The sequence below is a fragment of the Panicum virgatum genome, chromosome 5K (genome assembly GCF_016808335.1).
Source record: "Panicum virgatum strain AP13 chromosome 5K, P.virgatum_v5, whole genome shotgun sequence".
NCBI classification, from domain to species: domain Eukaryota; kingdom Viridiplantae; phylum Streptophyta; class Magnoliopsida; order Poales; family Poaceae; genus Panicum; species Panicum virgatum.
Genome location: NC_053140.1, coordinates 4,103,933 through 4,116,629, shown reverse-complemented (window position 1 = coordinate 4,116,629; position 12,697 = coordinate 4,103,933). Strand labels below are relative to the sequence as shown.

Below are 12,697 nucleotides of genomic sequence, written 5' to 3'. Positions count from 1 at the left end.
TAGTGATAGGCTGTACTGTACAGAGAGACTGCGCTTGCGTATGTGTGATGGTAACCAATAATCTACGACCAACTTTATTCAGGTCAGCGCACTGTTGCTTAGCTTTTATAAAGCTTGGAATAAACCTCTCCAAGCATTCCACTAGTCAACGGGCAAGTACAATGCATATGCATGTGGTGAATGCTGAGAAAATAAGAGAGAAAAATTAAGCCGGCTTTGGTCAACTGGAGTATTCTACTTATCATCATCAACCGGGCCGGCCCTGGGTACAAATGACGCTTTACCTGATCTTGTGTCGACGTCAGTTGTCAAATGCGTGCTATCTGATCAATCACGTAACAAGATTGTATTTTATTAGAAAATGACGGTGGCGCCATCGAAGCAAAACGTGCAAAGTGAGGAAGACTCACCTTGATTGAAGCAAATGTCTTTCACAAGCGACGGTTTCCGTGTTTCTAAAAAAAAAGATGTTACGCTTTTTCCTTTTTTTTAAAAAAAATGACTACTCAGTTAATTTGACTTTAAAATGAACATGACATACAGTTTCACTTTATTACTATCTCCCATGACGTAAATATAATGACCTTGAGATCAGTGATCATCTATATATACAGTTTTTTATTTTTTTTATTTTGCAATAGATCATCTATCTATACAAATTAACGGCTGAGAATTCACATTATTAACCCAAGAAAGCATTTGCGACCCGAGTTAGTGGCGATGCATGGGTCAGTTGAAGATGTCCTGGCCGGGGGACAGCAGCTTCTTGGGGTCGTACTTGTTCTTCATCTCCACGAACCGGTTCCACTTGTCGGCGCCGAAGTGCCGGACCCAGTCACCGCGGTCCGTGTAGCGCGCCAGGTAGCTCTTGTACTGGATCCCGGCGAGGTCGCAGAACCGCAGGATCCTCCGGTTCTGCGCCTGCAGCTTCGCCAGGTCGTCCGCCACCGACGAGAAGAGCAGCGACACCACGTAGAACACGTCCTCCGCCGGCGTCGCCGCCGACATGCCGTCGTCCCACCTGAAAAAACGCCGGAGAACGAGCAGGAATCAGGCGTGCCTGATCGATCGATTGTTCGACTCTGGTTGATCTGCATGCTCCAGTAGTGCGCGCGCGTATGTACTTGGCTTTGTTCACGGGGTAGACGATGAGGGGGCCGACGATGTCGGTGCCTTGCAGGATGCCCTTGAAGACGCCGCGGTCGAAGTCGGCGATGCGCGACCCCGGCACGAACATGTTGAGCCAGGGGTGGGGGACTCGCCACAGCCCGATCTTGTCCAGCGCCACCTCCTCGCCGTGCACCCGGTCCAGGAACTCCACGTACGCCACGTCGCGCTCGAACGCGAACCCCGGCTCGAACCTGAGCCCGTCCAGCACGGGCTTGAGCACCTGCATGCGGCACTCCCGGTAAGATCACACGTTCTGGCAGCACGCAGCGTGCATCGATCGATCCATGGCGATCGAGAGGCTACCTGATCCACCGAGGCAGAAGCCGTGGCGTTGTCGTAGTTGAGGGTGGCCTCGATGCTGTACACGGCGGTGACGTTCCTCTCCTTGGCGAGCGCGACGACCCTGGCGACGTCGGCGTCGGAGAAGAAGCCCGTGTTCTTGAGGTCGGAGGCGAGGCTCTGGTTCACGAACACCGACCCCTCGACGTAGCTCAACGGCCCGAACGCGCCGCCGGGCAGCGGCCGGATGAGCCGCTCCTGATCGGCGGTGAAGGTGGCGAAGTCCGTGTACACGAGGCGCACCCACCGCGCCCGCGCCGGCGCCGGCTCCAGCGCGATCCGGGCTCGGGTGATCACGCCGAACTGGCCCAGCCCGCCGAGGACGGCGTCGAACAGGTCAGCGTGGAGCTCCTTGGAGCACGTCACCGTCTCCCCGCGGCCTGCACGAATTGCACCACAAATTTAAAAGTGATTAACCGCGGCGATTGCCAATGTCAACGCACTGGTGCGAGCCAGCCTATTAGTTCAAGACGCCGTCGTCGCCGCCCCTCGCCGCCGGCCGGCCGGCCGGCCGGCCGGTGCAGCTAGCGCGCGCTGGACAAGCATTAACCACCATGCACTAACGATAATAATAATGCTAATACTATATTAATACAATCTTATTAAGTATAATTGCAATGCGGTTAGCGAATTTAATCAGGCAATTTGGATGGTCGTTGCGACCGAGTTGCACTACTGTTAGAAGAAGGGAAGCAATCGGAGTTGATGCAGGTGTTGGCACGTAATTACTAAGAAAGGGCTTGCTTGCTGGTGTGGTGCACGGATATTTTGCGAAGGCGCACACGTACCGGTGATCACGTCCAGCTCCAACACGTTAGATATCTGGGGGCCGTGACGGAACGTCTGGCCGCTCACGCCGGCGTTGGAGAGCGTCCCGCCGACGGTGAGGTAGAGGTAGTCTGTCCACGACCGCGGCGCCACCCCGCGCGCCAGCGACGCGCGCAGCACGTCGATCCACAGCTGCTCGCCGCCGGCGTCCACGTACCGGCCGTCCGCCGACACGTTGACGCGCGGGGCGGCGGCGCTGCCGCCGAGGGACGGCATGTTGACGACCACGCCGCCGGGGGCGAAGGCCTGGCCCATGAGGGAGTGGCCGCGGCCGCGGAACGCGATGGTGTACGGCCACCCGGGGGTGGCGTGCGCCGCGCCGAGGAGCGCGGCGAGGTCGGCCGGGGACGACGGGTAGAGTACGGCCGCCGGGAGCGCGGAGGTGATGTTGCCGAAGTCCATGGAGGCCGGCACGGTGGCGTTGCTGTCGGTCCGGAGCTTGCCCTCCGCCGCGAGCGCGGCGAGGGAGGCCGGCCAGGGACGATCGCCAGGCGCGGCTTGTGCATGGCAGGAGGCGATTAGCGCGGCTAACAGCAGGTAAACCACCGCCATTAGCGACGTTGGCAGAGCTTAATCCGCAGGACAAGGTGTGATTGTGTTTGGTAACTGGGATGGTGGTGTTTGCACCCCGTATATATAGGAGAGGTAGAGGGCAACAAATACGTGGTGAGATTACATACTTCATCAGTTACTAGATACAAATCTGCTTTTGCAAGGAAAACCATGTTGAAGTCGATCGTGTTCGTGTGTGCATTCCGTCTAGTTTAGTCTTGTTTTATTCAACTTGTTTTTTATAATTATAATTATATAAGGAATTATAACATCTGGCCTGCCATTAAACTAACAAACATTTATATAAATGGACTCGAGGATTTGAACCCTGGTGGTGCGGTCTTGTTTTTACACTGTTTGACCTCAGAAACAAAAAAAAAACAATAAAGTTCTGTATATTGATCAGTGCTCGTATTGGCCATCTTAAAACTGGCTGTCTGAACATTTGCAGACCAGGGACTGGATCAAGTTTACCCGCAAAAAAAAGGGACTGGATCAAGTTCTTTATTATTGTACTAGGCTGCTGCGACATTTGCATATATGATAGACTCACTCCTCTGACGAAGCTGGTACTAATAGAATACTACTAGATGAAAATAACACCGTTTTTAATTTAAAAAAATGACACCATTTCAATCTTTTAGCTTTCATGTCACTTCATCTCATCTTAATAACCAGGAATAAAGGATCGGAGAAAATGACAACAGATGTTGGAAAACAATGATCCTTGATTGCGACATTATTATGTTTTAATCTACAAGTCGCTTCATCATGCGTGAGACGAAGTGCATATATGTGTTTCAGATAGAAGGTGGCTGCATGTCAATTTCAGCGGCTAACTAATGCCCATATTTCTGTATAATGTTAGTATAATGATCAGCATAGTTGATCCCATTCTAGTTCGACATTATGTTGTTTTCGATCAAGAACTACGTACGACCTTCACCATATGGGGTGGCTACGATTTAATTCAGTAATGGCTGTTGCTTAGTCTTCATTCCTTCATGGACTTTTAATAAGGTGACTTCCTACAAATGTTCATGGAATTCACCCTTCATTTGTTGACCAATTAAGATTCTGTCTAGTATAGTATAAAGATAACAGCCGTTGTTTTAGAACGTGTACGATCATACACTGTAATTTCGATCGGCGATGCGAAAGTGACATCCACAAATGTAGTAGGGTTTACACACCGCGGTCAATATTAAACCTCATCAATGGAAGAAAAGAAGTAACAAAGGAATAACAAAGAGTGTAGTCCAGATGAAAATGACAGGTAGCTAGATTCAGAGGCAGCACGATCATTTTGCTTCTTTTTAATTAGTCCAGGAAAGTATATATATATATATATATATATATATATATATATATATATATATATATATATATATATATATATATATATATATGAAATGGGAATAGTTCCAAATATTTTAAACCATTTTTTTAGAAGAGGATTGGAAGGATCGATGACCAAAGCTGAGAGAGGTCGATCTCCTGATTCTCTTTGGAGTCTCGGGCGCAGAGAACTCGCGGCTGCTGGTTGCAGTGACCCCAGGCGTCCGTCCATATCTGCTGCGACGTGCAGACGGTGAGGCGGCAGATGTCTGCATCGACAGATTCACCGGCAGCTAACGCCGCCGACCCGCCGTGTGCGTATCCATGACCATGACTATCTGCCACGACTCACTCGTGTGGATCGTGGTATCGATCGTTGACGGTACTGAAAGTTCACCGATAAGTGCAAGCTTTGCACTGTCTTGAAAAGTCAACAGTTTCTATCCAAACGAAAGCTCAACAGTATCGACCTTGCGCGATCATTGCAGAAAGTGAGCTTAAAGAAAACCATGTTTGGATTGATTAGTTCCAGCGGAAATTCCTCCCAAAAAAAAGGAAAAATGATTCTCGAACAGCTTGTATAAACCATGCATGCGTCCGGAACCTCTCGAACTCTTCCTAGAACCTCTGAAGCGGTCCTTCTCGACAGGGTCTCTGCAAGCCCGTCCACACAATGTCCTCTCTAGCCAACCTCCAAAACAAAAGTCCTCTCTAGCCCTTGTCTGTTACCCTGTTCACACAACAGCTGAACACGTCCCGATCGATCGGCCGGTTCAGATTTCAAGATCAGAGCACATCTATGTATGCGACAAGCCCTGTTATAACGTGCTCATCGATAGCAAGACGCTGTTGGTATCTAGCACGCCTTTTAGCTAAGCTACGGATTACGTAGCCATCTGATAGATATCGCATCTACCGTTGACGTTTGCAAAGCTCACTCGGCCGGTCGCTGCTCGTACGTGCTCTCATGTATTGCAGTCTTGGAAACATACCTCTCATCACACGCACCGAGACCCAGAGGCCGGCAGGCCGGCAGGCGTGTCAGGCACCTGAACCCCTAGCTGAATGCTCCATGATGTGGTGACAGATTTGTGCATGCGTTTCTGCGAGACTGCGATGGCCACCCTACACACCCTAGCTAGCCAACCGTGCCACATCTGCATGTGTGATGTACTAGCATGTAGTGTGCAGGAGTAAGTTCGGTTGTACCTAACATACGTGTCCTGCTACTCCAATGCGCATCGATGATAGATGGATGCCCACTCGATTGATGCACTTCCTGTATTTGGTCATGCATTGACCATTTATGTGCTAGCTATGAGATCGATCAGTATTGCTAGCTACACTACACATCTAATGACTTTGGGTGTCCTAGTCATGTTCAGTTCAGCCACTCATGTAGAGGTCTTGTTAGCACTTTACATGGACCATGACAGGGAGAAAAGGTGAGGTGTAGTCTTTCCAAAAAAAAAAGTGAGGTGTAGTAGTGGCATGAGAGACTTCAAAATAATTGGTTCCACGTTTCTGAAAACATACGGCGTCTTACTGCGTACACCAATGCGCACATCCACTCTGCTCGGTGCACTTCCATATCATAGGACTGTTAATTTGCTGTGCTAGCAGTATTGCCGTCGATTTGGCTTTGAGATCTATGCATGCATCAGTAGTTAGGCAAAAAAGTGATATTGCTATGCATTTTATGTCTTTATTATGCCAAGGTAATAATAAGGAGAAAAAGTGAGGTGGCATGTGTAAGCAAGCAGTATCATTATTGATGTGCAAATTATGGATAAGATTGTGCACATTAATTAGGTACCGTGTGCCCGTCTTCTATAATTTCTAGGGAAAATGCAATTTACTCCCTTCAAGTATAGTCAACGTCTGAATAACCCCTAAACTATGATTTGGTTCAATTTACTTCTAAATCATGCCATTTAGTTCATTTTATCTTATAATATATTTTTTGTTTATCCATAAATAGGTTGAATTTTAATTTGAAATTTTGCAAAAAAGTAGTGGACATCACAAAGCATATTTAAAAAATGTTATAATTCTTTGTCATTATTGTTTTATATAATTTTGAACTCCAATGATTAATTTATTATTAAATATCCTAACCTATCAAAATGATGATGAAAAATTATGTTGTATTTTATTAACATGTGTTATGATGTTTGCATCATCTTATAAAATTTCAACTTAGAACATCATCTATGCATGGAGAAATGAAAAAAAGATAAATTGTATTAGGGGGTAATTTGAACCAAAGGGTATAATTTGGGGGTAAAATGAACCAAACAATAGTTTAGAGAATTATCTGAACTTTATCTATAGTTAAAAAGAGTAACTTAAACTTTATCCTATTTTTTATGTGGCAAGGAACAAAAGAGAAAATGGACTCCTCCTCAAAAAAAGAAAATACAGGGAGAGAGAATGGAGTTGTACTCACCCTCGTAGACACAACTCCCCAACAGGCCCACAACGATTGATTGTTATAAGAATTTCTGTGAAATAGGAATGTGGTATTATGCATTGGTATGGTTGTCTCTACACGCCAACTTAAATGGCATGACTAGATGTAAATGGTACGGATATTTTCTGATCGTATTCGAATTTGATCCAGTTTGGAAAAGTTTTTATCCGTCAGTATCCGATTCTGAAAATATTCATTATCTGTATTCGGATACTAAAAGTTGTATTTTTATGATGTCGATATCCATTACAATCTTATCCGGCAAAAACTAACACTATACATATCCAACTCCATATTCGAACAAAAATATGAAAACAAATACGATATCAATAATATCAGTCCATATTCGATCCGTTTACATCCCTGCATGGCAATCTTGAATAGAGCATGACGATGATACTATAGAGTTGGGAGGTCTTTTGAGGAGGTTTAGCCCTAGTGAGGATATCAAAGCCATTATGACGAGATAACTTGGTACAGATGATTACTTACATAAATGAGCATTTTTGTTATCTTTGGATAGGTAGCAGATGTACTATTGATTATGCTATGAGTACCAACTAAACCCAACTCAAGATATATCTGTATCAATTCCCTACGTTCATTTTTATAGGATGTAGTTTTACTCTGCAAAATCGATCTTTGAGCATAATTTTTTCCTGATAATATTGTAGTTATAAAATCATAATCATTACAACATCAGCAAGCGCTTTTAAATAAAAAATATGATGGTACGAATTTACTGCATACGACCAACATATTATAGTACTTTGGTCAAAGTGTGAACTTGTACGGTCAAGCTACTCTTTTATAAAAAGAAAATGAAAGACCTATACATACCGATCTTTTCTTCTTCCAAAGATTTTCGTGATCACCAACGCTCCATCAGAGGAAATACACGTTCTCGAGCCGAAGGGGCAGGATGCTCACCGGGTCACATGTTCTGGAAGATATTGGCTCCTCAGTCCCAGGTGATCTTCCAAGAGATCTTGCTGCGATCTCTTCGCAGGATCTTCCAGGATGTGAACTAACGACCGGGCACTCCTGACGGCTACCAATCCTCTCCCGTGTCATCACATCTATTACGTCCAATAAGTGGCCGATGTGGCCTATACACCTAAACTTGTTTGACTAGATTTATAAGACCATCCATCCAAGAAAAACTTTTTGGTTAGTTGTTTTATTTTCAGCAATTGGCCTCGAATTACAAGAGAGTTTGGTTCATAATGCCGACAGATTGAAAATCAATTGGTAGGGTGTGTTGATGTATGCCTAGACCATCTATGTTTAAATCCTCGTCGAGATGGATTTGGTGCCTACTTCCTCTTAATTAGAAAAGTACCCAATCACTTTTAGGCCAGTCGAGTTTTGTATAGTGCAGATAAATCTGAAAGAAAACAAAAGAAAACTTATTAAAAAAATATGAATGCCATTGACATGTGGGCCCATCCTTTGCTGCGATCCTTCATCGTTGTTTATATATATAAGAAAACTTGCTGGATTATTTGCGACAATCTGTGCTTAGCCATCACGTGTCGTCATTCGAGAGATTCGCTGAGGTCTGGAGGCCTTGACCGACACTAAAGATCCGCCTGGATCGATTTGCATCCCATGAATGGCCCAGGGATCAGTGAGCTCACTTGGCTGGGATTACTTCCACAACTGCGACAATGACTTGACTTGGATATTTACTTTCTTCCTGACTTGTTCGAACCAATCAGCTGATCAGAAACTACGTACATCGCTCTTTGCCTCTTGCTCTGCTCTGCGTATTCTCAAGCTTATCAGTGGAGAATAATCCAACTTCCGTGTTAAATGGTCCATTTGGACGTAGCTTCTGCTTCGATACTCTATGGAAAAAGACTTCGGAATGTTGAAGCTGAAGCTGAGGATGAACTCGATGATTTTTACACGGGTAGAAACCGTACCTGCCAAAGAAGATTCGACAAGATTACGCGCGTCACTAATCAGAGACGAGACGACCCATGAGAAACTCAATTCAGAACTGACTGAACACAAAGTTAGACATGATCAATCAAGCTCAAGATCAGGAACACTGCACGAGATCTCATTAGGTGTCGATGAAATCGGGGACGACACCGATCGATGATTCATTAGTGACTTGCTTGTTTGACACGGGCGTGCTTGACTGATTGACTCGCACTAATGTACAGCCATGCGATCTTGCACCGATACTGCATTGACGGACTCAATTCAGGAGTCATATTCTGGTACGATCCGGGAGAATTGTTCTCTTGTCACGTACTGAATTCCCCATATTTCAGATCAAACCAAATCGTGATCTTGATATCATCGACACATATTTTGCTTTGGCATGGCGATCCCAGCATCAGCTTCCTCTGAATTCCTGGGTGCTGGCAGAAGGCATGGATAATGGGAATTACTCCCTTCAACTATAGCCAAAGTCTAAATAACCCCATAGACTATCGTTTGGTTCATTTAACTCCCCAAACTATGCCATTTGGTTTAAATTACCCAATAATATAATTTGTCTTTTCTATTTCTCCATGCATAGGTGGAGTTTTTAATAAAAATTTTACAAGTACACACCATAAAACATGTTAGAAAAAATATATCATATTTTTTATCATTATTATGTTAGGTTAGGATATTTAATAATAAATTAACCATTGTAGTTCAAAATTAAATGAAAACTAATGGGGAATTTTTTCTAAATATGCATTGTGATGTCCACTACTATCCTGCAAAATTTGAAATTAAAATTCAACTTATGTATGGAGAAACAAAAAAGATAAATTGTATTATGGGATAAAATAAACTAAATGACATAGTTTAGGGGTAAATTGAACCAAGTTATAGTGGGGGTTATCCAGACTCTGGCTATAGTTGAGGGGAATAAATTGAATTTTTTCCAATTGAAAACAACTTGGTATGAAGGCCTCAATGTCTTGCATTTGGCAATTAATAGAGTATATTTAGTTGATCCTTAAGTTGACAATGGTTACCTTTCTAATCTTCTTTGATGAACTGGTATGCTCGTCTTGTTGGGGTTTTTCTGCCTGCCGCCTGCACGTGAAGTTGAAAGCCGTATATTTGATGTTCTTGCTGTCAGTTAGACTTGGAGGTTGGCTTCAGGAAATCATATGAGTATTTTTCAAACGAGCAATAAATTAATCTCCATGGGAAAGGGTGGTTTCATACCTCCATCAAACGGGCCAATTCGTATCATCTGTTCCATTGATGTCGCTCTCTCTGTATAACAAAACTGAAAATATGTTCTACACATGGCAGTTTGATATCTACAGTTTATGAACTGCTAATAAGTCAACTCATCATTCACCCGAAATAAACAAGGTCAACTCGTCAGGAGAAAAAAATATACAGGCAATAAACTACATGAGATGTTTGTTTAACGAAGCTGATGAGTTAGCAGCAGCAGCAAAAATATTGATGATAAAGTCAGCTTCAGCATTAGCACCGGGACTGGCTGAACAGTTTCTTCCGAACTTTAGAATAGTATAGTGGTTACGCAAAGGAAAAGGAACGGCATTAGCATTATCTGGAGGCCTTGACCGACACTAAAGATCCGCCTGGATCGATTTGCATCCCATGAATGGCCCAGGGATCAGTGAGCTCACTTGGCTGGGATTACTTCCACATCTGCGACAATGACTTGACTTGGATATTTACTTTCTTCCTGACTTGTTCGAACCAATCAGCTGGTCAGAAACTACGTACATCGCTCTTTGCCTCTTGCTCTGCTCTGCATATTCTCAAGCTTATCAGTGGAGAATAATCCAACTTCCGTGTTGAATGATCCATTTGGACGTAGCTTCTGCTTCGATACTCTCTGGAAAAAGACGCGGGCGAAGCTCGGCATTGTTGCGGCCGGGGTAAATTGAATTTATACCACCAGCGCAGTTCCCGAAAAGCCTGGTCATGCCAGCGCTTTGTGCGCGCACGTCAGCTCAGCTTCCGCCTCGCTTCGCGCGCGGGCGACGGTTCAGATCCTGCCTTTTCGCAGCTTTGTTTGTTACCCGCCCTCCCTGAGAGGCGGGCCTGGGCCCCCTTGTCATGGACTGGGCGGCTAACACCAGGTGTGAGCGTCGCTTGGCTTCCAGCGACGGTTCCGGGGCACGCCGGATGGGTCAGGCTTCATAAAGGGCCGAACCACATACCACGGTTACTTTTCCGCAATCGCCTTCTTACTTCCAAGCCTTTGCACCCATTTGCCTTCGAGCCTCCTCGCCCTTTGCTCCTCTGGCAGATTGCTCCTCGCCTCCATAGCAAGATGGCGTCCCTCGTCCGTCCCCGTCGTTTCCAAACCGAGGAGGAACTGAACACGGTGCGCCGCCTGCTTGGGTGGAGTCCACAGGAGACTGCCTGGGGGATTCGAGCAGGCTCGGTTCCCCTTGGCAATCTGCGCGCCGGGGAATTTGTGCTGTTCATTTCGCACATTTCCACCGGCTTGTGGCTGCCGATCTCTTCATTCTTCCTGCTGCTGCTGGAGGATTTCGGCCTCCAGCTCCAGCATCTCACGCCCCACTCCATCCTCCTGACGTCAATCTTCGTCCACTTATGCGAGATGTTCGTGGGGGTGCGGCCCTGCGTCATCCTCTTTCGCCACTTCTTCATCCTGGTGAAGTCCGGGAAGGGCAAGGATGAAGTAGGGGCGTACTACTTCCAGACGAGGAGCGATTTGCGGACACCCTACATCCCCGGGCTGACTGGCGGGAAGTGGGAGGATTGGCGCAAGTAGTGGGTGATCGCCACCACCGAAGCCAACGAGCGCCTCGTCATGCCGACCGGGGGACCCTCCTCCGACCGCCAGTCCTGGAGGGCCAAGCCGTCCCTGCCGTCAGAGTTTGACTCCGTGCTGAGCAAGATCAGGGCGCTGGCGGAGGGCGGCCTCACCTCGCTACACGTGCTCGGGGACTTCCTGAAGCGCCGGATCGCCCCTCTGAAGCAGCGGCCGCGTCCTGCCTAAAGCTTCACCGGGCCCCAAGACTGCAGCAGGACCCACCGTGGGGAGGACAGCGATCTGACCCAGGAAGCCCCGGAGGTCTTGGTGCGGGCGGTGACGGGGGAGATCTTCGTCCCGGAGCACCTGATCCTTCCTCAGGGTGTCGTTCCTCTTTGCGAGGACTCATGCCTGAGGACTGCGGTGCTGGCCACTCTGCCGACCCTCAACGACGGTGGGCTAGCCGCGCGCCAAATTGGAGGTGACCCGGACAGTGGGATCCGGATCCCTGGTGCATCCGGGGAACAGGCCGTGCCGAGCGCCGCGGGGTCTGGCCCTTCTGCCAAGGCCCGTCGCGAGCGGTCCCAGCCAGGCCCGGAGCAGCTCCGGCGCATCGTCGGAGTAAGCGAGCCGGTGCAGGTTGCACTGCAGCGACGGGACCCCAGTTATGGAGCCCACCATAAAGCGTCAGAGGACCACTGAGGACGCGGGCCAGGGTAGCTCCCGGGCCCCCGACTCTCACGGGCCCCCTGGAGTAGCTGCACCGCCACCACCACCGCCGGGAGGTGCCTCCCCCCGGCAGCAACAACAGCAGCAGCAGCAGCAGCCACGAGGTGCGCCTCCGCCGCCGCCTTGGGAGCAGCAGCAGCAGCGGCGGCGGCCGCAGCCACCACCAGGGCAGCAGAAGCAGCCACGAGGTGAGCCTCCGCCGCCGCCTCGGGAGCAGCAGCGGCCACCACCACCGCCACCACCAGGGCAGCTGCAGCAGCCACGAGGTGCGCCTCCGCCGCCGCCTCGGGAGCAGCAGCAGCCACGAGGTGCGCCGCCGCCTCGGGAGCAGCAGCAGCCTCCACCACCACCGCCACCACTAGGACAGCAGCAGCAGCAGCCTCCACCACCACCGCCACCACCAGGGCAGCAGCAGCAGCAGAAGCAGCAGCCTCCACCACCACCGCCACCTCCAGGGCAGCAGCAGCAGCAAAAGAAGAAGAAGAAGTCGCCGAGCCTCCATGGACACTGGAGAGCCGGCGCTTCGGGGTAAGTGTTCTTCCGTT

At 48.0% G+C, this 12,697-nt stretch overlaps 1 protein-coding gene across 1 annotated transcript; it reads right to left on the bottom strand.

Annotated features, from left to right (window-relative positions):
• Positions 1–493: 493 nt before the first annotated feature.
• LOC120705744 (cytokinin dehydrogenase 1-like) lies at positions 494–2,934 on the bottom strand. The gene is made up of 4 exons (XM_039990244.1): positions 2,298–2,934; positions 1,474–1,889; positions 1,125–1,390; positions 494–1,021 (listed from the first exon to the last, which is right to left on the bottom strand). The coding sequence occupies exons 1-4, from the start codon at positions 2,887–2,889 to the stop codon at positions 730–732; spliced, it is 1,566 nt and encodes a 521-aa protein (XP_039846178.1). The 5' UTR covers positions 2,890–2,934; the 3' UTR covers positions 494–729.
• Between the last annotated feature and the right edge of the window lie 9,763 nt (positions 2,935–12,697).

Coding starts and splice junctions, on each gene's coding strand:
- LOC120705744 (XM_039990244.1), bottom strand. CDS start 2,889: ATGGCGGTGGTTTACCTGCTGTTAGCCGCGCTAATCGCCTCCTGCCAT. Junction 1,890..2,297: donor GGAGCTGGACGTGATCACCG/GTACGTGTGCGC, acceptor CAATTCGTGCAG/GCCGCGGGGAGACGGTGACG. Junction 1,391..1,473: donor CTTCTGCCTCGGTGGATCAG/GTAGCCTCTCGA, acceptor TGCCGCATGCAG/GTGCTCAAGCCCGTGCTGGA.